This window comes from Centruroides sculpturatus, unplaced genomic scaffold (genome assembly GCF_000671375.1).
Source record: "Centruroides sculpturatus isolate CEXI.00-Female unplaced genomic scaffold, Cexi_2.0 scaffold1801, whole genome shotgun sequence".
NCBI lineage: Eukaryota > Metazoa > Arthropoda > Arachnida > Scorpiones > Buthidae > Centruroides > Centruroides sculpturatus.
Genome location: NW_019386009.1, coordinates 47,672 through 75,542, shown reverse-complemented (window position 1 = coordinate 75,542; position 27,871 = coordinate 47,672). Strand labels below are relative to the sequence as shown.

Genomic DNA, 27,871 nt, shown 5'->3' with positions numbered 1-27,871 from the left:
TTTTTTTGGCCTCGAGGATCGTCCCCGAAAGCCTGCTGAATCTTGCGAATGGTTTACGCTCGGGTATCGCCAAGGTTTTTGGCAAAATTTGATGTAATATCGCTGCTCACGTTGTTCAGTCATTTTCCAGCTTAGTGGAATCCGACGAGAGCTCACTACATGACCTCACTCATAGGCCAATTGCCAACGACTGACGCTTCCTGCAGGCGGAAAAAAATTCAGGGCTGTGCATGACTGTCCCCTCCACAACTCCACCGAAGGAGGCCTCTCGCGCATCATTGGTTTACGCGGAAAAAAAAGGTCCGATACTTTTTGAACAGACCTTGTACAGTTTAGGCTCAGAAATATTGTTTTTACTGATAATTATTAAAATTATCATTTCAGTGTGATTATTGCCCACCTCATAAAATTTGAGCTTTGGAAAGATTGATGTAATAGTATAAATAGCATTGACTTTTATATTTGTTTCTATTTATCAAAGTAGATAAGTGGGAACGGCTAAAGATTAATAGAATGATGACAGAAATGTAAGGTGATTTGCAATGAAAGAATTATCAATAATCAAAGAAATATTAGTACAGTAATATCATTGGAAAATGTTGGTACAGTACATATATTACCTGAATGTAATATACTGTAAATTTTTGTTTGTTTCGAATTTGTTTGAAACAGTTAATTATTGATTGATTTTGAATTTCGTGAAAATTTTTTTACATATTTAATTTAATTCGTAAATATGTATTCATGTATTAACGTAATAGTTGTAATTTGATGTTTTTCCTCATTACATTTTGGAATATATTATGTTGAAGAAAAAACTTTCTTAAGAACTCCAGCAACGAGTTGCTTAACTTTCCCGGCAACATTTTGTGGCGCCAACTGTGATGATATTTTATTTAGAAAACTTTTTATATTTTTAACTATTATAAAATGGCAAAAAGCTTAATTTTGAGTGTGGTGATCGGTTTTATAAAAAAAATTGTATATGCTAATAATGAGTAAAATCCTCATTAAGTCCGACCCTACTGGAGATATGATACACGCCCCCCTTTATCTTCCCAACCCCTCAACCTTTAATCACTAAAATTTAATAGCATCAATTCTCCTAATAAACAAACCTCCATGCAAAATTTCAGAAATTTTTGACAAAAAGCAAGTGTTATTAAGCTTCAAAAAAGTGAACTAAATCGTGCCCCCCACATGGGGCACGAGTTTTGTTCATATACACACAGACTAACATCCATACATAGAGAACCCCCCGAATATTTTTGCATTTCTCGACGTTTAGAGGTCTGTGAGTCCTAAAATGAAGAAATCTGGGAGGGTTATTTTTTTGACCGATTACCATACTTTCCTTCTTATATATAACATCCGGGAAAATAAATAAAGTGGATTAAGTAAAGCCATATCAGAATAAGTAGTGACTCGGTCCCGGACAAATAATGGGATAAAAAATTCGCCCAAAAGTAGATATCAGTGAATGATTAATTATTGTTCAATATTAGGTCAAATGTTTAACGAATTTCGATATTATGTACGAAAATGTGGTTTCTGGGTTTTCTCAAAATATAATATCACTATTTCTTTGCGTCAAAATCGCAAAATAAAAATATAAATCATTATTGAACAAAATAAGTATGTGAGAGGTGTATATTAGAAAATTTTTTGCGCCAAATTCAAATACGGAAAAAATAAAGTTTTCAAAGAATGATTTCACTGGTTTTAGACAGGGCAACAATTTCAAAAATTTTTTAGGAATTTTTGTATTACCCTATATTACACTATTGATATTAAAAAAAAACCTGCCTACTTCATCCGCCAAATGAAATGTATTAAAAAAATATAAATAAAATTGTAAAGAAGATAAAAATGATCACGTGACGAAAAAACCAAAAACAAATTACAATCAAAAAGAAGAATTAAAGGCAATATCAACACAATCTCCTAACATTTAGCCAATATGGTAGTTTTATTTATTAAAAGTTTTATTGACATTATTCATGTTTTGTTTTGTTGTAGGGAAATTTATAATTAACTTCAATTCAAATTGATTTTCCTACTGTCCTACATATTTCCATCATAGTAATTTATTAGATAAATTCAAAATTAAATTTAACAATATAATTATTCAATTAAATTCTTCATTCTGCATTAAACAATATATTGCAGATATTTAAATACTGTATATCTTTTTCATGAATATCATTTAATCCATAATCACGCCCTAAAAATTAAAGAAACTTTGTTCTAAGAAATGTGATATGATTTTATCACGAAACATAAAAATTAAGTATGCTAGTCCTACTGCAGAGAAGTCAAAGAAAAACGGAAACATTTAACTGATATTAAGGTATTACTGTACTATGCAAGGAAGTGTTAATCATATTGTATATCAATCGTCAGTAGCAGAACTACAAAGCGTAAAGTAGTTAATCCCTTTAAATTAATACCAACTGAAGAGGTACTATTTCCAATAATGTGAAATGCATTTTGGTTTTTCTGTTTTCATACTTATGTAGTCAATTTTACTGTACACCTCCTTTTTATTTTATTAAATGTTCTACTTTGATTCCTGAGTGCTTGTGCCTATCACTGGTGTGATAAACCCTTACTACGAGTATTATCTGCTTCACGTTTGTAGATATTTATTTTTGTGTTGTCCCTATATACGATTGTTTCGTTGAAGTTTCTAGAAATTAAAAATAAAGAATTTGGCGAAACTCGCTTCGCAAAGTTCTTTCTTTTTAATTTTTAGAAACTTTTGTGTTTGTGCTTGACCAACAATAACAACACACAAAAGTTATCATCAGCACTAGCAATAAAATAAAATATTACGCTTATGATTTCAAATAAAAACAGATATGTTATTAACGTGTTAAGGAAAAGTAGGGGGATTTTTGACGCTATGGTAGGACTAATGTAGTTTTTTTTTTTTTTTTTAACTCTTTTCGCCGCCCTGTGGGTACTAAGAGGACCTCTTTTTATCAGGCCCACAATGGGGCGGCATATCCGAACAGATTTTTATTCACGAATAGAGTTACGCTAATATTATGACTTTATTACAACCGAATGATACAAATACGAGATATATGGCTGGTCTCAACATATACCCATCATGAGTAAGGCCTAACTCGCAATGGGAACTGGCTAGGTATTCAATAGAGGGTAATTAGACAGAGACCGCCTCCCTGTCTAATTACCCCCTATTGAATGTCATGGCTCCCCAGTAAACTAAATGGGCCCCAAGAAATTTTCGAAATAATAAAATCAAAGTGAAATTTTTAGGGGTTAATCTGGAGGACCGATTAGTTACGCAATGATGGTAAGGACAGCTCTTATTTTCATTTTTTTCTTTGTGAACACTAAAAGAACGTTTTTCCATACCATTCGTATAAAAAATGTTTTAAAATTTTTACTTTCCTAGCTGTTATATATAACAGAGGGAAAATATGCCGATCGGTTGAAAGATGATTTCCCAAGATTTTTACAGTTTTGGACTCAGGACCTTGAAACGTCGAGAAATGCAAAAAAATGTTTGAGTTTTTTCTGTATGTTTGGGTGTTTGAATGTGTGAAAAAGCACAGTTTTGTTCACCCACTTCGAAGTTTAATAACTCCTGTGCCTTTTGTCGAAAATTTTTGAAATTTTGCGGAGGTTTGTGTATTAGGGGGAAATGTTTCTAGAAATTTTCAGGAAATCGGATCATTGGTTCGGGAGATTTTATGGTCCTCAGGAAATCGGATTATTGGTTTGGGATCATATGGTCCTCAAAATCAAAGTCTTAAAGACTTTGATTTTGAGGACCATATCTCAAAAAGTTTTCAAGTTATGAAATTTTTTTACTCGGTGAAAATTTTTTTACATATTTAATTTAATTCGTAAATATGTATTCATGTATTAACGTAATAGTTGTAATTTGATGTTTTTCCTCATTACATTTTGGAATATATTATGTTGAAGAAAAAACTTTCTTAAGAACTCCAGCAACGAGTTGCTTAACTTTCCCGGCAACATTTTGTGGCGCCAACTGTGATGATATTTTATTTAGAAAACTTTTTATATTTTTAACTATTATAAAATGGCAAAAAGCTTAATTTTGAGTGTGGTGATCGGTTTTATAAAAAAAATTGTATATGCTAATAATGAGTAAAATCCTCATTAAGTCCGACCCTACTGGAGATATGATACACGCCCCCCTTTATCTTCCCAACCCCTCAACCTTTAATCACTAAAATTTAATAGCATCAATTCTCCTAATAAACAAACCTCCATGCAAAATTTCAGAAATTTTTGACAAAAAGCAAGTGTTATTAAGCTTCAAAAAAGTGAACTAAATCGTGCCCCCCACATGGGGCACGAGTTTTGTTCATATACACACAGACTAACATCCATACATAGAGAACCCCCCGAATATTTTTGCATTTCTCGACGTTTNAATAGATTGCGCCACACACAGTTTTAAACTTTACTAATGTGTTTTTTAAACGTAAATATTTTTTATCGGGAAAGTTACGCAACTCGTTGCTGGATATTTTTCTCTTTTAAACTATTTAATGTATTGGATTTATTTTGACGTGTTTATGTTTAATTACTTCCATTATCATAATTGAAAAGTATGCGATCACCCCATAAGTAGATTGAGTATGTACATTTCATCTTAAATTGGGGTGAAATGAATCGTTTGACAACAAATTTAAAATGTCAGTATCTCCACCCTCAATAAACTTAGATATTTGCGAATTACGATCTTTCAATTATTAATTGTGATATTTTTTACAGTGCAATTTTCTATATTATAGTTTTTTACAGTAATTTTGATGAAACTGATCCATTTAATCTCACTTACTATATGCAGTGAATACAGGAAAACAGAATGCTAAGAAAAATGTTTTAAATGAAAGCTCTAGGAAAATATCTAGAGGGTAGATTTGACACAGATGGATTAGTACAACTTGTGGAAACAGTTGAGAAGGGAAGACAGTAAAATAAAGTACAAATCAATAAATAGTGGATAGATTGACTGAAGTCTTGATATTGATATGGATGGATGAGAGGAAGTTTTAGGGTGTGGTCAGTGTAATTACTGGGGAGATAAGAACTAAAATATATCGTTTGAAAAAATGTCATTAGTTAAAATTTTGATTTGAAAATCATAAAATGGCACACAATCTGAATTTCCTTATATATCAATAAGAAATTTCATTGAGAATGAGTATATAGTAAATTTAGATGTATTTATGTTATAAGAAAATATTACTAGAAATTTCTAAGTTTAAATGGAACCATGCAATTACTTTAAATGTGTTTACACATATTTCGCAAATACGGCGGATAGCTACCGCATTAAAGCGAATTGCGGCCTTTTTATCACTTTCTATGTATATAAGCAGTGTGTTGGAGTCGGTAAACAAAAAGTCCTACTCTGACCTTGCGCTTTTTTAAAATGTCACACTATGATTCCTTTTATAAGAAACATATCACTGAGTATCCGAATACTTTTATGTAAAATTTCTCCATAAAAGTCGTTCTAAAATTAATGATGAAAATGGAAAAATGGATATAACGTATTTACTTTGAGAAATTTTCCGCGTACATAAAGAAACACACTATATCATAATAGCCAAAACAATTCCATTTTTATTAGTTAATTAAGAAAAATTGATTTAAATTTAATTATTTTCAAGAAAGAAACTTAAATACAATAAAACGCAAAAAATAACAATTTGATGAATGACGTAATAAATTGATGCGTAAAATAGCTTCTCCAGTTCCAACTACAACGGAAATAAGTAATTTTCTACCGATGGTTGACTAAACTGAAATATATAGTAGAATTTTAAAATATGAAATTTTGAAAAAAAATTAATTATCATGAACCGAGGAGTACAATCAGCCCGAGAACTTAAACTAGTGAATAATAAGCTGAAATAATCCTATTATATTTTGCAGTTTTCTCTTCCTCTTAGTTTGTTGCAGTTAGATTCTGATCTGTTTTATTTTATTCATTGTTTTATATTGATTGTTTTAAGACTAAATTGTATTATCGAAGCTATAATAGTCGTAAATAACTCGAAACCAAATAGAAGGGAAGTGAAAAAATGAATTCGTCAAATCAGCAAAAAAAAAAAAAAACGATATCCAAAATAAAACATTTGAGATGTAAAAAAATATTGCACTAAATAAAAATTATGGCACCCGAAATGAAAGTCAAAGTTTTCGGTAAATAAAGATAAGCTTGGCGCTTCGTACTTTCCAGGCGCGATCCCACAACTATAACTGCAAGTGTTCAGTGGACTTATTCACTCGGCCTTAAATTAATAAAATTATTTTTTGAAAGTATAGATCATGTCACGTGAGATACGCATAAAATTTTGCAATGAAACGGCCTTTATGGGGTAATATCATTTTGATATCTAAATTTATCGAAGTGTCTATTTTCTAAGAGAGTTCTTTGGATGATAATTAATTTTAAAGTATTTTTCTCACTTCACATTTTACCACCTGTAGTAGTGTTGTAAAATGTTTAGTATTGTATATAAGAGCCTAAAACAGTGGTTCTGAAACGTGGTCCGTGGTCCCGGGTCTGCGAGGTATTTGTCGGGAGTCGGCAGGCCTATTTTCTGAAAATGCTTTTATTTTATTACTTAGCTTTAAATATTTGCTATATTAAGCTTTAAATGAATGTGATAAATTTGTATATTACATATTAAAATGTTACGTTGCAATAACTTTTGAAAAAAACAAAAAGTTGGTTCTTCTTATTGAATTTTATAATTTATCAATTCTATTGTTTTAACAAAACTTCAAATTAACGCAATCTAAAACCATCTAAAAAAGTAATATAAGATACCTCAGATGTTTATTATTATTGTAGTTTAACAACTAATGACTAAAAACTAACGGCTGAGAATAGGGGTCTGCCAAAACTTTGAAAAGTGGCGGATCCTCTTATAAAAGTTTCTGAACCACTGGTTTAAAACATATAATTTATTAACGCATTCATTTATTATATTTTTTGAGTCCAGCGCTATTGTTCAGGACCAAAAAAATATACAAAAGTAAAAATAAATATATAACGAGTTTTTTGATTAAAGAGCCTGGCAAGTGCCGAGAATAATGAAACACAATTGAAAAGTGAAATACAGTACTTGAAAGCGAGTTACACCTATAACTTATATGTAAAGTGAATTGTTTCCTATTAATTTAACCTTGAAACGTTTTAGTCAATTTGTCGAATATCAAGAGTTTTTATTTATTTATTTTCTATTTATTAGTACAAGGTAAAGATCTATTTGCACACAAAACACAACAAAAACAACGTATAATACAAGTGTATATGATAAATTTGTTTTACAGTTAATTAATAATGAATTAAATTTCTTTTCCGTAATTTTACTAATTCTTGCTAGAGATATTTTTGAAACTAATATATACAGTATAAACAGAATATTGAATAAAAGTCTTGTACTTTAAGAGTTTGTGTGTTAAAATTCGAATGTTCATATATTTTCGTGTTTTAATTATTTAAAAATGTATTTATTAACAGAAAATAGTGATAAGATTTGTACGTGAATTTGTAATGTATTTATATCAGCCGGACAGGAAAATGGTTTTAGTTCCGGAGCTAGTAAAAGGGTAACTTTTTTTAACCTCGCGATTGATTTTCTTTCACATACCCAAACAATTGAATATATATTTAATATATAAATATATTATTTAGTATAGTGGTAAATTATAGTGGTAAATTTGTGACTGAAGTCGATGATAAAATTGTGTGTAAATTTTTTGATAAAATATTTTACTATGATACTTATAAAGTGGTTTAATAAATTCGAAATACCGCGAACATGCTAAAAATAATTCTACTGTTAAAAACAACGAAGTTCACTAATTTAATAAGACTATATTTTATTGTCAGTTGCTGATGGTATTCGTTATTTTCTTAGTAATATTTTATTTATAATAGATCGAAAATCGATTTAATTATATAACTTATTTAGAAAATCCGATATTTGTCAAATAAAGCACAGAAATATATTAAATTTTCTTATAATCTTTTGAGCAAAATATTAAAATATTTTTTTTATCAAATTGGCAATAAAATATTTTTCATCGAAAAGTGTGAGATTAGTAAATGAATTCTAAATATCTTTTTTGATCAGTAGTGGATCCAGAAAGTACCCAAAGGGGGACTAACTGAAAAATTAAAAATATTTGAATAATTATAAGTACCTTTTATTAATTAACTCGTGCAGGACGATTGTATTGCGGACGGTCCGATATGCTATATTTGTATAAATGGTTTTAACAACAACATTTTTACTTTGGCGGCTGTTATACAGAGAGAAAGTATAGCTATCTGGCAAAAAATGACCCCCCCACATTTTTGGACCTAGGACACTTTGAACGTCGAGAACTGCAAAAAATTCGGGGATAATTTCTGTATGTATTGATGTGTGTGGGGGACACGATTTTGTTCACCCTGTTTGAGGATAAATAACTCCTGTTCTTTATGTCGAAAATTTCTTAAATTTTGCAGGGAAATTTGTTTGTTAGGGGAATTGATGCTATTAAATTTTGGTGGTTAAAGGTCAAGGGGATGGAGAGATAATCGGGGTCGTGTGTGTCTCCAGTAGGGTCGGACTTAATGAGGATTTTACTCGTTATTAGAATTTACAATTTTTAATAAAAACCTTTCACTACTCTCAAAATTTTGCCGTTTTATAATAGTGAAAAATATAACAAGTGTTTTAATGAAATATGATAACAGATGGCGCCACTAAAATTTTAAATGTTGCCGGAAACGTTTTGTTTTTTCTTTTTCCATTATTTTTTGTCAATTGTTTATAATGTTGTTTCGCAAATTAAATTATAGTTATCGAACTTATTATGAATTATAGCTTGTTTTAAAATGATTTTCACTTCTGTGAACAAATTAATTTTTTTTAACATTTCGAGTATATTCTAGATTAAAATATTTTTATATTTTTATTATTAATTAATATTAAATGTTCATGTTTTATTAAAAATTCTGCCGGAGGTTTATTATATTATGCCATTATATTAAATACGTTTACATTATCGTGTGTGTAAACGATTAAAAATTTTCCGATTAAAAAATATATACTTTAAATTTCCTATTTCCTTGACGTTGCGTAATAGTGTCAAACCAATATATTTTTTATAATAATAATAATAATAATAATACATTAAATTTTACTTTCTCTTTACACTTTGTATTTCTTAAAAAAATCTTGTCTTTTTTGAATAATGACTTCTTATTAAAAAATTAAGGTCGAAATTAAATCATATATCATTATATTTGAAAATTTATAAGGGAAAAATTTAAGTTAGATGTTTAACTTTTAATAAATTTAGAAAATTGTTTATTTTTTTAAATCATATTCAAAGACTGATATTTTTATAACACACAATGTATTGTAGTCTACTGAAATCAAATAAACTTGCATCATTCCTGCAACTAAAAATAATGATAGTTCTTATCAGTTTCCAATTACTTATTAATTCTTTATTATTGACCTTGAACAAATATACTAATAGAGACCATAGCATGATTAAATTTTATAATTTTTTTAAATTATAATAATAAAGTTCTAATGCCAGGAATATTAATGTTGAGTTAATTATATTTTATATTTTTATTATGTATAATGAAGTTAAATGGTAAAAAAGTTATTAATTAAACATATTATTTCTGAATATTTCTACATATTTTTATGTTATGAAATAGCAGTTATTTTATGTCAAGGTTTTGTGATTATATGACATATATTAAAATTTTTGGAGTGTTCATTTAAACAATTAAATTTAAAATAAAACCTGTTTTGAAAAGGAAAATGTATGAAATGATTGTAATTGAAGATATATGATATGGATATTTATGATTAATTTAGTCATAATAAAAAAATTGGCTCTTTGAACAAAGGCTTATACATTTAGATTTTAAAATAAGATACTGGATAACTGAATATTTTAGAATTGATTAATTTTTGTTTAACGATTTTATTATAAAGATTAATTTAAATGTTTGAAAACTTTTTAAATTAAAATTTAGATAAAATTATTGTAAAGTTGAAATAATATAAATATCAAGTACAGTATAATAAACTCTGCTTACTGTTATCATGGATATTATTATCTGTTTAATGCTATCAAAATTAGGAGGTCTCAAATATGCAAGTTAAAATATACTTGCAAAATGTTATTGTAATCAAAATTCATTTATTGTAGTAGGTTACTTATTTCTGGGTAAATAGACATTTTTAATATAGGCCAATGCTTATAATTGAAAAATAAAATATGATGAATTTCTTGTTTTTAATTGAAGATAAATTGTTATTAAAAGGTTATTTAAAATACACTAACATTTTAATGTGTTACATTAAATAAAAGAATAGTTTTTATTCTGGCTCTATTGTGACCAAGTTTTTGTCATAGTAGTCAAAATACACTTGAACCATGTTTCAAAACACTTGAATCATACTGCAATATGATTCAAGTGTTTTGAAACATTCAAATCACTTCAGTAAGGCAGCGTGCATTTATTGCTATATCAATATGGGGATATCAATATGTCAGGATAGTGTTGATGAATGCTGACACGGAGAGTAAGGTTATCTAAAGTGTTTCCACATACAAAATAATTCATTTATTTTGGAATATTTTGTTGTTAATTAACATTTATTGTACATATGATTGTGCAAATGGTGAGGGGGATGATGAATTGTATTCTGAAGGTGGTGTGAGAGTAAAAAATAAAGCAAAATCTGTCATTTCAATATGTGCATGCCACCTAAAGGGAGTTAACTCTCTGTTTTGATGCATTACTAATAGATGAAACCACACACACCCACACATTCCACACATTGAATTGAAACTCAACCAATGAGTATAATAAACAATCCATTTGATACATCAAAACTCATGACTCTTGATAATAAATAGTAAATGTTCAGTTTGTGTTGCTGTTTTTAAATTCATAATTTAGACTAAATGAAAAATTCATACATATTTGTGGATGAGTAAATAAATAAACAAATAAATATGAAATTTATAAATGTTTGAAAATACAGTAGAGCGCAATTTATCTGAATCAATTGGGGACTGGGGTTGTTCAGATAACTGATTACGTATGAAAAATAATTAACCTATCCCGTGTTGAAATTTTTCTCCGTTGCGTGTTGCTTTGCGTTGAATTTTCGTCGATGTTAAGCCTAATGTAAACTTTTTTAAATAATAATTGTGGCTATTGTATTGTTAAAAATTATTTTTTTATTTTTTATAAACAAAATAAATATATTGAAAAATATAAAAACAAAAAAAAATCATACTTTAGAAGTTAATCTAGTATCAAAAACGTTCGATTCAGCACGACACACAGTCCTCAAAAAACACCACACAAAAGTGCCAGCTAAAACACACACATCAACAAAAACAATATTGGAGTAGCCCAAGATACAGCCAAAGATTGCAGCGCCACAGCACTAGCAAAATTTTAAATTTGCGACCGGAATTCTTTCGGATAAACGACGCTCTACTGTATAAGAAGGGTTAAATGTAATATTTTATTCATGAGCAAAAACTCAATGATTGTCATTTCATAAAATAAAGCAAGATTTAAAAGTTTACAGGAACCTGTTTTCAAGCTTATTAATACAAAGTTTCAATCTATGAGAACAGCGTGCTAAAACTGAGTTGTTGTTTCTAAAATAGTTGAACATCGAGATGCAACTCACTGAAATACCACTATTGATTTGATTCATTGTATTGACTTAAGTGGAAAAATAAACGAAGTTTAAGAAGTATTATTACTACAATAACAAAAAATCTGCTCAATCTGTGAAATAAGCTATCAAATAGAAAAATTGAATTTAGAATTAAAAATTGAAATTTACTGTCTATCAAAATTACTTGTAATCTGGACTATGTGAAATGTATTTGTGCTCCCAACACAACTACAAAAATGAATTACAAAATTTCTCTGTATATCACATTTAACATAGTAAATCCAATGTAACTAAACTTTTTCTGGCTAAGGACAATTCAATTTGGCTAACAATTCAGTGAACTTGATATTGAATTGTTACAAAATCCCAATGATGCAAAAGATTATTGACTCTCTGTACAAAATCATAGAGAAATTTCAGAAAGTTTGGATCCTAATATTTCCAAAATGGATAATCAGATCTGAAAAGAAAATGCTTATTGCATCTGTAGACCCATCTCTATTTATCAATACCCGACCCTCTAGGAGTTTAGGGAACAAATATCTCTTTACTGTAATATATAAAAAGTGGTTTATAAAGAAAAAAGTTATATAATATATATATATATTTATATATTTATTTATTTATGCAGTTATAATTTGATATTAAATCAATAGTTTTCAATGAGCAAGGACATTTGGCCAATATAAACTAAGATATTTTTTATACATAATTATTAAGATAGGTATTTTTATAATGTATTTATATATAATTAGATATGTTCTTTGATCATTTTTGGTACTTAGTTTCAGTTTTTAATATATTAAATAATATTTACAGTTAATAACAAGTCAAATAAAAGTAGAGCAGCTTAGCTTTGTTATTTCTGTAGAAAAAGGATCAGAAAAAATGTTATATGATGTTAAAGTGAAAGACCTGGATGGAAAGGTAATTTTATTTCATTTTTTAAATAGTGTTGTAATAGAAATTATATGAGTAGAAAATGTTGAATTACCTGAAATAAATGAATAATCTGCTTTTTAATCCAAATATCTGTAATTTAGAGTAACAAAGAAATACATAAATATTTTTAAACATGAAGCTTATCTTGAAGAGAAAAGTTTTAAATCTACTTTAAATTGATTAGAAGAACATTCCATTTTAAAGGTTTCCTCACCACTCAATTGTAGGTGAGTGGTGAGGAAACCTTCATCCTAACAAAACATAAGCCCCAAACAAAAATAGAATAAAAAGCAAAAAAAAAATAACTAAAAATAACGCTCGGACTTGGTTCCTTACAAAATGAACTTGATTTAAAATTGAAATTTTATATAGGCCGATTTAATTTGCAACAAAAGTTTTTGTTTTTTATTCCATCAATGTAAACAATGAAAATGATATTTACAGTAAAATATGAAATTTCTTATTTAATTGTTTTAAATGAAAAGTTATATATAAATGATGAGAGTATAAAAGAAGCTGTCAGATAGATCAAATATAGACATATCAAATCCTGTTCAATATTTTATATATAGCTGGTCAATCTTATTGTTCTTTTGTGTCTGTTAATTTAAATAGTACAGTAATACCCCAAACTTATGCAATAGGTGGGACCGAGGGATAACCGCGTAAGTCGGGGTATAATTTCGCATATAAATACATACAAATAATTCATTATTGTTTTTAATAACAAAAACTTGATTAAAATAGATAACATTGTTTTTGAAGTTATTTTTAATATGTATAGATATTTATATAGTGAATTACCAGTAATCTATATATGTATGAAAATAATAACAATCCACGAAAAAACCTTTTTTTACGCGTGTTATGTCACAATTAAATTCCACAAGTACTTTCGACCTCCACCGAGGTCTGCTTCAGGTGGTGACTGGCCGTGTTTCGACCCGACCGTCGTAACGATGTTGCCAACGATGTAAATAAATAAATGTGCACGTTGGGTTTCACCCCTCTAACCGCCCTTGCTCGAACTCCTTGAATAAATACTTCCACGCCTGTGCAAGTGTTTCCCCATCCCTGTAGTTGATGCAGTTGCCCCCCATGATAGCTTTGTGAATCTCCCAGGCCTCCAGGTGATGTATGTGGTCTGTGCGGAACGTGTGTCTGATAAGTTTGGTGTTCCGGAAGTCCGCCCTTATTTCAGGGTCGGTGACATAGGTCGATAAGGCAGTGGTGTGTCTTTTATACTTAATATCAGCTTGGTGTTCACGTATTCGTTTCTGTGTTGACCGGATGGTGGAGCCAATGTGAACTAAGTCCCTATTGAATCTGTCGTCCCGTATGGGAATGGAGTAAACACCTGGGGCCCTGGTGAGATCTATTGCGTCCTTCGCGTTGCGCAGCAAGTCGTAAAGCGTGCCGGTTCTTAAGTACGCGATTTTGGTGCGGCTGTTGCTAGCGATCTCCCTATATAGGGGGTCAAGATGCCGTTTGAAGCGGATGACCGTGCATCTCGCGTTCCCATTTGTGGATTGTTATTATTCAACGCAGTGTTAAGTTGTTGGAAGTCGTTTATCTTGTATGAAAATAACCAATTCTGTACACAACAAAATTCAAATAAATCAAAACTGGAACACACTGAAAAACAACACAATCATAAGAATCTAGCAGGATTCATCTTCATAAAATTAATATTTTTGACCACATTTTAAAGATCATTTTTAGGTACAGTCTTTAGGATAAATGAATAGAATATCAGCTGTTTTTTCAGTTATTCTCTTTTATATTTTCTTAAAATTATAACTGAACTATACTAATTTTTGAATTCTAGAAATTTTGCTATTAAAAGCAGTCTCCAAATTAAATAAGTTAGATAACTTATTTAATTTGTTATTATTTTAAATATTAAAACTTTTAGATAAATATCATTTACATGGAAATAAAATATATGAAGTATTTAACAAATTATTTTACATATGATTTTCCACCTACAGCAATTAATTAACTAGGAATTTGTCAAGAGGGTATATTACAACATTGGTCTGAGGATACTGCTTTAAATTAAGTTTTAATTATATGAACATGAAGTTTTAGAATGGAATATATACAAGGAATCAATAACAAGGAAAAATAATCATAAGTTTAAATTAACAGCATACAATATGACAAATATATTTTTTCTTCCCTGAGAATACTAAGAGGGCCCCATTGTGAACCAATAATGGGTATGATTAACATACCCATTATTGGTTCATAATGAAGGTGGCTAATAGCTGGTTCAACATATACTAGATAGATCATTATTGAAAAACTTTTGGGGTTGCTTGCAACCTTGATATTACCTTTTTATACATTAGCGAAATTGAGGCCGAAGTTTTAAATGTGAAAACGTGTGCATCGGACATTCAGAACTGCATTCCTGTAAGCCTAGAAGTTCGACAATGGTGTTTGGAATGTCGAACATGATTCCACTGACTATCCAAACACCATTGTCAAACTTCTAGGTTTACAGGAAAGTGGCACTGAATGTCCAACATACACATTTTCGCATTTAAAACTTCAGTCTCGGCCTCGCTATTCTAATGGTTAGTCATGTCCTGTATAGATCTACTTCAAGTATTGTCTCTTACTTTATGCTCCCACCATCTCCTCTCTCCCCCATTTTTATCCCATTCTATCCCCCAACTATTTTTCTAGGGAATTTATCTATATAAAAATAGTTGGGAAATAGACATTCCTCAAATGATATCATTTGAGGAATGTCTACTATGTCATAAAAAATTTACTGGTATTCTGTTGGTTTTCACTGGAACAATCAAATCAGAAGACACTAGCAAAACATTCTATTGGAATATATATTCTATTAGTCTAAGAAAGACAATAGAATTTCATAACAAAGTTTTACTGGGACAACTGTAACAATTAAAATATATTTATATAATTGTAAAATAGCAAAATAAAAGAATTTTTAATGTGACATCTGTAATGATCAGATGGATAAAGGAGTTAAGGTGTCAGCCTTCAACTCTCAAAGATCCAGGACCAAGTCCAGTACAAAAAAAAAAAAATAAATGACACCTGTGGTTCAGTCTAAGCAGCATCCTTAAGACATTCCTCAGGCAGAGATTGAATGATAGACATAAAAAAAAATAAGAACTGTGTTAGTTTAAATATTTCCTTAGATCACTAATAGAAATTCAATTGGCTTCAATTTGTTTTTTATCACAATATAAACCAATATATTATTGGTTTATATTGTGATTGGTTTATTGGATTCATAGTGATATTGAATAAATATTATTGTAAAAAAGTCAATTGTATTTAATATAAAAATAAAATTAAATAATATAATAAGAAATAAAAATTTTAAGTTATATTTTTAGTTAAAACTTGATGCCATGGTTGAAGAACTTTTGTTCATCGCAAGATTTTCAGAGCACCCAGGTTTTAAAATAAATGTTTCACCCCAAGATAATGTAAGTAATGTTATAAAATCTATCTGAAATTTTTAACACATAATTCAGAATTTAATTTTAATACAGACTGAAGTTGTTTTTTTTTTGTTTCTTGTAAATATATATATATATATATATGCATATTTAAAAATATATTAAATGATATAAACTCCAACTAAAAGAGAATCCAATACTGATGAGCCTATGAATAAAAACTAGTATTATCATATTATTATCATATTCTTGTAAAATTTGAAGGAAATCCTTTTAGTCATATGAATAAAATTGAGCATGAAGCAAATGCATTTGAATGAAGCTTTTGCTTTGGTAATAAATATTCTATATGAATAAGAGTAAGCATTTACTTTGAATTATAAGCATATCCTTCAAAATACATGCATCTAGTCAGATATAGACTCAACTGTAACCCCCATATTCACCATATTCACCATCGCGAGTTAGAGTTAGGGTTAACTCTCGAGTTATTGGTAAATTGGTATTCACCAATTCTGAATCTTGAGTCAAACATAATAACTCTAACTCTAGAAAATTGGCGAGTAGACGATAACTCTGGGTTTGACACCTGCACAAAGCAATCTATTTCGGGAAAAAATGGTGACATTCGATGAGGATGAAGCCGAGATGCTAAAAAATCTGAAATATTTAGATTATATAGATTGTATGGAACGAAGAAGTTGGCGGATTATTTCTCCAAGAAGAAATGACCTTGAACAATTGGATGATTATGACTTTCTATGTTGATATTGTTTGCCAAACGAGAGCATAAGAAACATACTAGAACGAATTGGTCACAGTTTAGTTTCTACATCATCAAAAAATTTTATTTTCAATTATAGATTTATACTTTTCGACTAATTCGAGTAGAATTTCCTTCTCAAAATTAGTAAAATTACAGTGTGCACTATTTTCCATTTCACTTTCCACCATTTTCTACATGTGTTTGCTTTCAACCAATCACAACTCTGCTTATGAAAGAAGACTTGTTTAATCTCGAATGTAGGATTGTTTTAAAACATTAACTCTAGAGTTATATTTTTATCTGAATACGAAAGAAGAGTAACTCGTAATCTGACTTTGAGTTACATCTAAACTGGAGTTCGTCAACTCTGTTTAACTCACGTTGGTGAATATGGGGGTAAGAAGTGTGGTTTGCTGTTGCTTTTATTTAGGTTTATTTTCTGTTAGTGTTTAACCATGACTGAAGTAATTAATCTAAGGAAGGTTAAATATTATAAACTTCATTCTACTCCACAAGTCAGTGATTTTATGGCATTATTTAGATTTGAAAAAGAAAGTGCTGAATGGTTGGCACAAAATTATTTAGGGGTGATGACTGAATCATGTGGTGGTGTGCTAACTTATATACAAAAAATGAAAATATGTTTAAGATACTTAGCTGATCCTTAATTCCAAAAAGATATAGGAGAAGAACTTGGTGTTTTGTATTGTTAATTTTCTTCATTAATTTTGTTCCATTAATTTGTTTTCCAAGTATTGCTTCATATTTGATTAATACATTTTTGATGACTTTATCTGTTTCTTTTTTATGTTAGGTGTTGGGATTTAGATAAAACTCCTGGATATGAGGTCAACTCATCTAAAATAAACTTTAGTTCACATTCTATTGCAAACTTCATATCATTATTTTCCATCATTTCTGTTTAATAAATTGCAAAATTTGGATATCTACACTTATTAACAAAGGCCAACATGCATATGATTACTATGAATTGAATACAGCTAATAAAATAGAACATAGGGAGGAGAATAAATGTCATAACCTGCACATTGAGAACCTTTTACTCGTTTACCAAAAGCATTTGCTTGGAAATATAAGGTAATCATTATTCATACCAAACAGAGGAGATGCTTTTGCTTATTATCATTTTATTCATTTTTATTCATATGGGCTAATGACTTTTTCAAAGTTAAAGTAAAACCATGTTACTAGAAGAAAAATGCAGTGAGTCTTCCTTCAACTTATGCATATTTATAGATACCTGTTATGACCCTTAAATTTAAAAGTAGCAAAGCTTAAATGTAAAAGTATAATCAAAAGGTGTTTACTGTATTTTGATGAGTATAAGTCACACTTTTTTTACTACTTTTAGGGGCTCAAAATCATGGTGCGTTTTATACTCGACAGGTAACCATTTTTACAGTGAAAGTATCTATAGTAGTGATCCACTCTAGGGACCAACCTGTGCAGTGGTGCATTAAGCAGATGGCCCCTCAACTGAATGGCTAGAGTACCTAGATTATCAGAGCAGTGATACACAAGTCATCACTGCCATGTTCTGTCGACTGTCATCACATGACCTCTGAGTTTACATTAAGAAATTACGATTATTTCAGTTTAATAAAGCATTTTATTTGTTTTTTTATTCAAGAATATGACGGATGGATGAATTGATACCTTTATTAAACTGAAATAATTTGTGATGAGTGGAACAAGTGGATGATGACTGTTGCAAATAAAAGTTTAACACCAACAAGGAGAATAAAATGAGCCAGCATTGCACAAGTTTGCAATTGGGTGCTGTGTGCTTGGGAAGGTATTAAAATGGAAATCATTATTAAGTCATTCAAGAAAACTGGAATATCTAATGCTCTGGGTGGTACAGAAGATGAGGCAATCTATGAAGATTCTGATGATGAATATTTAGTCAATACTTTGGGAATTCAAGAAGAAAGGGATGATGAATCAGTCATTAATGACGTCATAGTTATTTCCTAATGGGTATAATTTACCAGTAGATAGCAGTGATTCATTTGAAGAATTTCTTGGCCACTATGATTAATAAAATGCATCTTTAGACAATCCCATTAAAAAAATTTTTTCTAAATTTTTTGTCTCAAAATAGGAGTGCGTCTTATACTTGACAGCGACTTATACTCATCAAAATACTGTACGGTAATTTTAATTATCCTTTGAAGTGAATATGTATGATGTATGCTAAAAATATGTCATTTAAGTACCATGTGACTTATCCAGAATTCTTTGGAACAAATTGACCAAATAAGTTGAGAACTTATTACTGTGTGTGCATTTTATTTCATTTGATTGTTATACATTCAAAGATTTGTGTGTGAATTAATAATTTTTATTTNATTTTTGGATACTACTAATATATCAGGTGTTTTGATGTTTGTATATGTATTTTGTTCAGTTTTCTCCTGGTTTTTTGAGTAGTATCCTACTTTGCATGATGTGGAGCTATCTCAGATGCTGAATAGAGATACCCCATATACAGAGGAAGGGATATATTATAAATGATAGGACTTTCTCCAGGTCAAAGGAAATACATCTCCCATAGAGAGGCATCCCATAAGAGAGATTTCACTACGTATACAGTATATAGACACATATATATAACATAAGCAACAACCCAATTTATTTGTCTCATCAAACAATCCTCTGAATTATTTGATTTCACAATAGAATATGATTTCTCAATTCATTTCACAATAGAAATAAATTGAGTTGTTGTTTATATATTATATATATTATTTTATAAAAATTAAATTGTATTATTTGAATATTATGTGTAAGAATTATATCAGTTACTAATATATATGTTTTTAATAAATAAATTTATAAATTTGCTGGGATGCTTGGTGTTCAGAAGTAGTTATATTTTAATAATAATACTAAAAAAGCAATAGAATAAAGAAATACTTATTATTATATCTATTACTAAAAGCTTTGCCTTGCCACTGCAATCAATGCTCTCTATCCACTGCAGTCTTTTTTTTAATTCATAATAGTTCTGGAATCTATCTTCTTACTATTTACCATTATACCTTTTGTCTTACTCTTCATTTTTTGTATAATCTCTCAAATGAACATATTAAACAGATAAGGAGAAAGTGGGCAGCCCTGTTTTAAACCCTTCATTACCTTTACTTCTCTCTCCATCTCATTGATATTTATATATATGCAATGGTTCTTCTATAACTGGTAAATTATCCTTTTTTTCCTCCTATCTAAGTTCCAGTTCTTCATGATTAACAGAGAGAAACAATATTTAGCCAAATCTACCAAATATAACATAATTATGATAAAACAGATCTAGATTTGAAGTTTACAATATAGTTTGCAATATTTTAAATGAACAGCCTACAGGCTGTTTATTTAAAATAAGTATAGTATATTGTAGAATAATGCTGATATTAATGAAATTGCAAATAAAAATTTATTAGGTAATGATCATAATTAGATTTAATATTAAACTTTAATAATAATTAATTACTGTAATATATTTTTATATTACATTTTAAAGAATGTGTTATATTAAGTGTATAAATATAAAATTTATTTCTTATTAGGTTGTATTGAGCCATATTGTGTAGTTGAAATTGATGATCCTGGTCAGAAGTTTGAAACAGTAGGAATCAAAAATACTAATAGTCCTGTATGGGAGCAACAAATTATATTGTAAGATTATATTATCATATTTTAATAAACATTTATATTAATTAGTTAAAATAGATTATTAGTATTTTTTTTGAAATTTTATTATGTATAAAATTTCAAAAAATGTACTGATTAATTTTTTTTAATCCACTTTAATACTTTATCATTGAGTTTCTGTTAAACATTTCTTTGTTTGATAAACTTTTTATAGATTTATCACTATTTTATACAAACTATGTTTATTTTTTGTTTTTTTTAAATATGCAACAGTTACATGATCTTGGATAATCTTATTATTTGTATAATTTTATTAGAATTATTAAATTCTATATAAAGCTTAAGAAAAATATTTTTATTGTAATCAGAATTCAGTTTTGAAACTTAACTGTTTTTATGTGCTGACGGAGAAAATATAAGAAAAATCAGTGTATAACATAAGCAATAGAGATTAAGCCTTTCAATTACAATATATTATTGAAACACTGGAACTTGATCTGAATCAGATATTTTCAAATTCATATCCATAATCAACAAATTAAAAAGCTGATATTTATAAAATTTACAAATTTCTATAAAAAAAAATAGTGAAATGCAAATAATTCTATAAATTTATAGATTTGGCATATGGCACAAATAATATGAATTTCAATGATGAAAACTGAAGATGATGATTAATCTAATGCTGGATGTAAGACACTTCAATTTATTTTACTCATTCCTGTATCTTCAGCTTTTGTTTTCTGGTTATGCTTACCTTAAATTAAATCATCACTTCATATTCTCTTTTCTTACTTTTCACTATTCTCTCTCTTTTTTCTTACTGATTTTAAATGACTTATAGGTAGAAGGGTCTTTGTCTACCTGTTATCAATTTTTCTAATTTCTGCTCTACCCAATTTTTTTTAGTGATTTTTGCATGTATTGCATCAGTTGCTAATTGTATTAGTTGCTTTAGTTCATTATTGTATCCATGCATTATTACTTTATCTTTTAATGTTGTTGTCATTATTTTCATTTTCCTCTAAATTATTTTTCTTTTCCAGTGATTTCATCAGAATCAAAGTTTTGTATATAAGCTAAAAAAGCAGAATATATTGATTAAAGGATTAATGATTGATAAATTTTCTTATTGTACTTATCAGTAAATTTTCTTTTAGAATGTATTTTAGTTTGTTGAAACTAACTTAAGCAGCTTTATTTGTTTAGCATTCTGGTGTCAATATCTATAAGTAGCAATGGTTCTGAATTTCTTCAATTTCTGTTTAGTTTATGTTAATTGGTACTGGATTGGCAAAATTTTTAAACATCATTTTTATAATTTTTGATAAATACAGTAGGATTATTATTACAGTAGAGCATCATTTATCCGAAAGAATTGCAATCAGCAAATTTAAATTTTTGCTAGTGCTGTGGCGCTGCAGTCTTTGGCTATACCTTGGGCTCCAATATTTTTTTTGTTGATGTGTGTTTTAGCTAGCAGCGCTGGCACTTTTGTGTGGTGTTTTTCTGAGGAATGTGTGTTGTGCTGAATCGAACGTTTTTGATACTAGATTAACTTCTAAAGTATAATTTTTTTTGTTTTTATATTTTTCAATATATTTGTTTTGTTTGTAAAAAATAAAGAAATAATTTTTAATGATACAATAGCCACAATTATTATTTTAAAAAGTTTGCATTAGGCTTAACATCGGCGAAAATTCAATGCGAAGAGACACGCAACGGAGAAAAATTTCAACATGGGATATTTTTTCGTACATAATCAGTTATCCGAACAATCCCAGTCCCCAATTGATTCGGATAAACGACGTTCTACTGTATTATTTAATTTATTAGTTTATAGTTCATATGCTTTGTAGCAAATAGGATGGTATCAACAACAAATTGCAGAAGGAATAAATAATTGTTGTTTATTTTTATTTCTTTTCTAATCTAATTTAATCTTATGTAAACTAAGTGTATGACTAATGTAAATAGTTTTGATGCAAGTTGATCACTTTATCTTATTTCTTTTTGATTGATTATTTTTCTAATGTTGTTTAATATGTTATGGTTACTAAGAGATTTTGGTAAATTTTCTCTTTGATATTTGTATAATTTTTGTATATGTTCTATGCATTTAAACTGTCAAAAGTTTTCACATTGTGAAGTGCTTCTTCATATTCTATAAAGATTATGCAAAGTAGTTTCTGATATTCTTTAGTGTTATAATTACTAGTTTTACTGTTTGTATATGATCCTGAAATGTGTAAGTTGATCTGAAACCTGTCTGGTTTCTTGATTGTATGTTATTCAATTTCAGAATTAGTCTATTAGATATTTATTACTTTTACAAACATTGTTTATATTGTATATTGTTGTACCACTGTATAATGATGCCTACATGTGCCTACACAAAATTTCTGTAACAACCTTAGTATAATCATTTCTCAACAACTGTTCTTATAGTTTTGTTATAACAATTTCTTATCAGGCTATATTACTACTACTGTTAATAATTATATAGCCTGATATTAATATTTATAGCAGTAATATAGCTTGATCTAATCCAGTAATCATTTGGCTTTAATATAACTATTGGGATTACAGATGTTTATATTTGTTTAATGGTGTTTTATTGATTAAGCAATTTTCTCTATAATTCTGTTATGTGGGATATTTCTCCTTAATGAATTAGTAGATAGAAACTTTAATCATTTATTAAATAAAAATTTTGAACTAAATGACTTTTTTCAGCTGATTGTTTTAGGTATTATTTTTAAAATACTGTATATATTAGAACACAATAATGTTCATTCTTTTATTACAATATCTTCTCATGTATATCATAAAATTATCATAGCTTAACATTTTTTTTTTTTTTTGATGTTATAGAATAAATAAAAACTAGGCCCTTAATTTTACCTGTTTAAAACTTAGCAATTTTTATACCTCAAGAACAGAACAATTTCATTACTTGGCTTTACTTCTTTCTAGATTGATTATTTTACTATATCATTTGGTATCTTAACCTATATTTTTAAAATGACTTAAATTATATAAAAAGAAAATTTTAAGGATTTTTTAAATTTATAAATTTGCTGGGATGCTTGGTGTTCAGAAGTAGTTATATTTTAATAATAATACTAAAAAAGCAATAGAATAAAGAAATACTTATTATTATANGACTGTTTTATGTAATTTATAGTGTAATAAGTTTATATCTTTTTCAGTCTGAATAGAGAGTATGGTGATACTATTAATATTATATTACTTTTTTTATCAGGTTTCTTTTTTGAATCATTTGCACTATTTCAATCCCATTTGTTAAAGTGTAGGTCACTATGAGGGAACTCTTTTTCTGTCATTTTTTTCACTTTTGCTTCTCTATTCATAATGCATTCTCTGGCCATATAGCAAGAAATAACAGCATAACATGTTTGAGGTTCATTGAGAAATAGAAATATAAGCTACTTTTTTATGTAGCTAATAACAGAACATTAAATTTGTATTGTAAATATAATTTAAAATTTAATTTAAACTGTTGTTTGATTTTAAAAATGGAACATACATTTTGAACATTTTAGAATATTCAGAATATAAAATATGTTTCATTTTTAAATATAAAACAAACTGGAATAAAATGGGCTGAAAATATTTTTCTTATATTAAAAATTGTGGAAATTTGATAAAGTAGTCTGTACTACTGTTTTCTATATTGTGTTGTTAAAAATGAATGAAATATTCTGTCCAAGATATACTTAGGATAGGTCTGCATATCTGTATCTAAAAGACATCTATTCTCTTTTAATAACTCATTTAGATGGTCAAAGTTTCTGAAACTTATATTGCAATGGGAAACACAAAAATCACCTTTATAATCCTAGCAATGTATTTAGATGCTAATTTTAATTTTGTTTTCTGTGATATGGTCATGTCATGTTCCTTCATATTAACATAAAACTTGCATAAAATTTTACAAATATAATTTAAGATTATTTTTTTTTTTAATGACTTGTATTATTCATTATTCATTTTTTTTTTCTTAAATTTATTAAAAGTGTGTATTTTTTTCTCCACCTAACATCATACAAATAAAATACAGCTTAAAATATATCTGAGTGTCTATATTTTAAATTGAGAATACTGTGTGTTCATGCACATTTCTCTTCTATTGTTTTGAATTATGAATGCTAGTAAGAAGAGAATAACAGAAAAGGAAATAATCATGTCTTCTCTTTTCCATTTTCATGAAATATGAACTGGCATTCTTTTTTTTCATAAATCCACTACTAGACTGAACAATTTGAACATAATAATAATAATAATAATAGTCTTATAATCTTATAATGTATTATGGAAACAAAATTCTCATAATAGATTAATAAGTGACTATTTGAATTTAATGTTAAATTTATAATGTCAAACTATTCTACATACATAAAGTACTACTAGACTAATATTTTCTTTATGTAATTTTAGTGTATAAAATTTTATTATTTTAGAATTTTATATGTAGAATGAAAGGATAAAAGAAGTTAATGCAATTGTTTTGGTATATTGATATATGATTTTATAATTCAGTTAGTTGAACTGCATCATTTGAAGACAGTTTTAATGAAATTATTTAATAAGCAGTTCCATTAATGCTACATTGTAATAAATACAAAAATACATTACTTTTATTGTTTCCATTAGGTCATTCGTTCACTTTTTTAGGTTATCCTTGTATCATAATTTAGATTCATAATTATATCACTATTATTCAAGGATAAATATCAAGAATAAAGGGAAATTTTTATTTAGCTGTTAATTGCTGTTTCTCTATTTGACTCTATTTTTTCTAATAAATATTACTTACTTGGTCTTATTTCAAGAAGTTAGACTTTTAATGTTTAACATTTCCTTGAAGTAATGCCAACTAGTACATACCTTAAAGTAGTATATTATTTTGAATAATATAAATATAGCCCAGTGAATGGATAATTCTTGCAAATATAGTTTAGTTTTAATTTTAAAAATAAAATCTAATTTTGATTTCCTTTTTTTTATAATAAAAGTTTTATTATATTATTTAAGTTGTTATAACCAGTACCAGCTCAATGGTAACTTGTGCTTCAGCCAAAATTGATATATGCTGCTAATATAAATGCCTGTAAGCCTGATAGTTATATTAAAGCCAAACAATAGAAACTATTTATAAACAACTTTAATGTACATTTACAATAAATGTACATTAAAGTTGTTAGTAAATAGTTCAGCTTGTAATTTTAAGTGTTACTTATTTTCTTCTCCTTTTGAACATTTTGACCAGTCATTTTGCTGCCCCTTTTACTTAAGACAGATGCCTTATCATCTCACCAATTGAGCTGGCTTTGATCATAATACAGTATATCATAAAAGTCTAACAGCTGGAATGTAGGTAAATTAAACACTACATATCATGCATACAATCTTCCAGCAAATAATATGTATTTGAATTAAATACAAAACGGAACATTTTCAATCTCTTTTAGGGGCCTGCATCAAGTGTTGAACTTTACAGAATGTTACAGATTCTATTTTAGAACATTTTTTAAAATTGTTTTGTTTTTTGACATTAACTCATTTTTAAATATTTAACATGCATGTGTTACATTTTATATATACTCTACAAGAGAAACTTGGAAACTTTGGAAAACTAAGAACCTTGGAGGCCTGGGAAATTTTTAACACATCAATTGATGGAAAGTATATTAATAATAAAGACTGTGACCAATATCTGCCACAGGCAGATATTGGTTGATAACTCTCTAAAGGGAAGCAGATAAATGATATTACAAGATTATACTATAGATAAATAAGTTTTTGTACTACTTGCATGTATCCTCTTGTCATAATAATTTTATTTGCTTTAACTTTTATTGTATATAATAATTTGTACAGTAAATGTCAAATGTAACACATACAATGTTAAATATTAAAATTAAGTTGACATCAAAAAACAAAACAATTTAAAAAACATTCCAAAATAGAATTTATAACATTCTGTAAAGTTCAACACTTGATGCAGTCCCCTAAAAGAGACTAAAAACGTTCAGTTTGATTCAAATACATATTATTTACTGGAAGATTGTTTGTATGGTATGTAGCGTTTAATTTACAGTATATCATTTTGCTGAATTAAAAAATATTTATTTTTGGTTTTAGATAACAAAAGTACAGACTTCTGGAAAGTTAATATTAAAATTAATTAAAGCAAGCAATTTAGGAGGAAGTAAAGGTTAATATTTATATTTTCTTATATTAATTAATGGTAAATTAATAATAATTGATATTTAAAATTTAAATTCAATAATAATAATTTTTTACAATAATTGAAACTCCTGTAAATTTGTATGAAGTTTATTGCATTATATTAATGATCAATAGTATAGATCAGGGGTGGCAAATCTTTTTGAGTCCACATGCCATATAGTAATCATACTTAGCTTTAAAGATGCTTATGTTTATGTATGTGAAAGTTTTAAATGTCTAATAATAATATTTAAATAAATTAAATGAATATGCTTTAATTGGAATAAATGTAAAAAAGCTGTTTGAAAAAAGGGTGATCAGGTGATAAATCAAAATAATATGATAAAATAATTAACACTATAGTGTTGTGGCATTACAATCACAGTTTATAATTAAGATGTACTTGCTAGTACTTTTGATAGCTTATAGCTACCATCCTCAGGTGAAAAAGGAATTGAATACCTAGTATGTTACATGCCACAGATTCTCCACTTCTGTTTAGATTAACAATCTACAACTCATGGATCCTATATGTTGTCCCCAGGCCTTTGTCAATGTAATTTAATTTTTCTGTTTTCTACCTTGTGCTATTCTGCAACATTAGTTAAGAGCATTCAAACTAAACTTGACCAGTGAAAAGTTAAGTATCAACTGTATAGGTTTATTACTAGTTTGCCTATCATTAGCATATATTATTTTAGTATCTAGTGTACTGATGTTTGTACTCAGCAGCTTAAAGCCTGCAACTTTATAAGAAAAAATGCATGTGGCCTACTGCATGCTAATAAAGATCATTTGTGATCCACTTCCAGAAAAGGTGCTCATCACTCAGAATGAATGATTAAAAATTTTAATTTTATAAGAATTAAAGCCAATAATCCACTGGATTATCCATTGAGTTATTTTAAGGCTAGTAAATAAATAAATAAATACAAATTAATGGTAAATTTAATAATTAGAAATAAGTTAACTTTAATTTAATTTTTAATTTAGAATATTCTGGAAGAAAAGAATCAGCTTGGAGTGGGACTTAAACCCAT

The 27,871-nt window shown here is 28.1% G+C and overlaps 2 protein-coding genes across 2 annotated transcripts in view; both read left to right on the top strand.

The window, feature by feature from the left end:
* The window catches only part of LOC111613100, a 59,942-nt gene extending 43,753 nt beyond the window's left edge, over positions 1-16,189 (top strand). Inside the window, exons 3-4 of the mRNA XM_023354421.1 lie at positions 12,567-12,674; positions 16,070-16,189. Coding sequence (XP_023210189.1) covers positions 12,567-12,674; positions 16,070-16,189 — 228 coding nt within the window. The remainder of the gene's footprint in view (positions 1-12,566; positions 12,675-16,069) is intronic.
* Positions 16,190-18,725: 2,536 nt separating this feature from the next.
* The window catches only part of LOC111613098 (C2 domain-containing protein 2-like), a 30,140-nt gene continuing 20,994 nt past the window's right edge, over positions 18,726-27,871 (top strand). Inside the window, exons 1-2 of the mRNA XM_023354418.1 lie at positions 18,726-18,887; positions 26,745-26,817. Coding sequence (XP_023210186.1) covers positions 18,726-18,887; positions 26,745-26,817 — 235 coding nt within the window. The remainder of the gene's footprint in view (positions 18,888-26,744; positions 26,818-27,871) is intronic.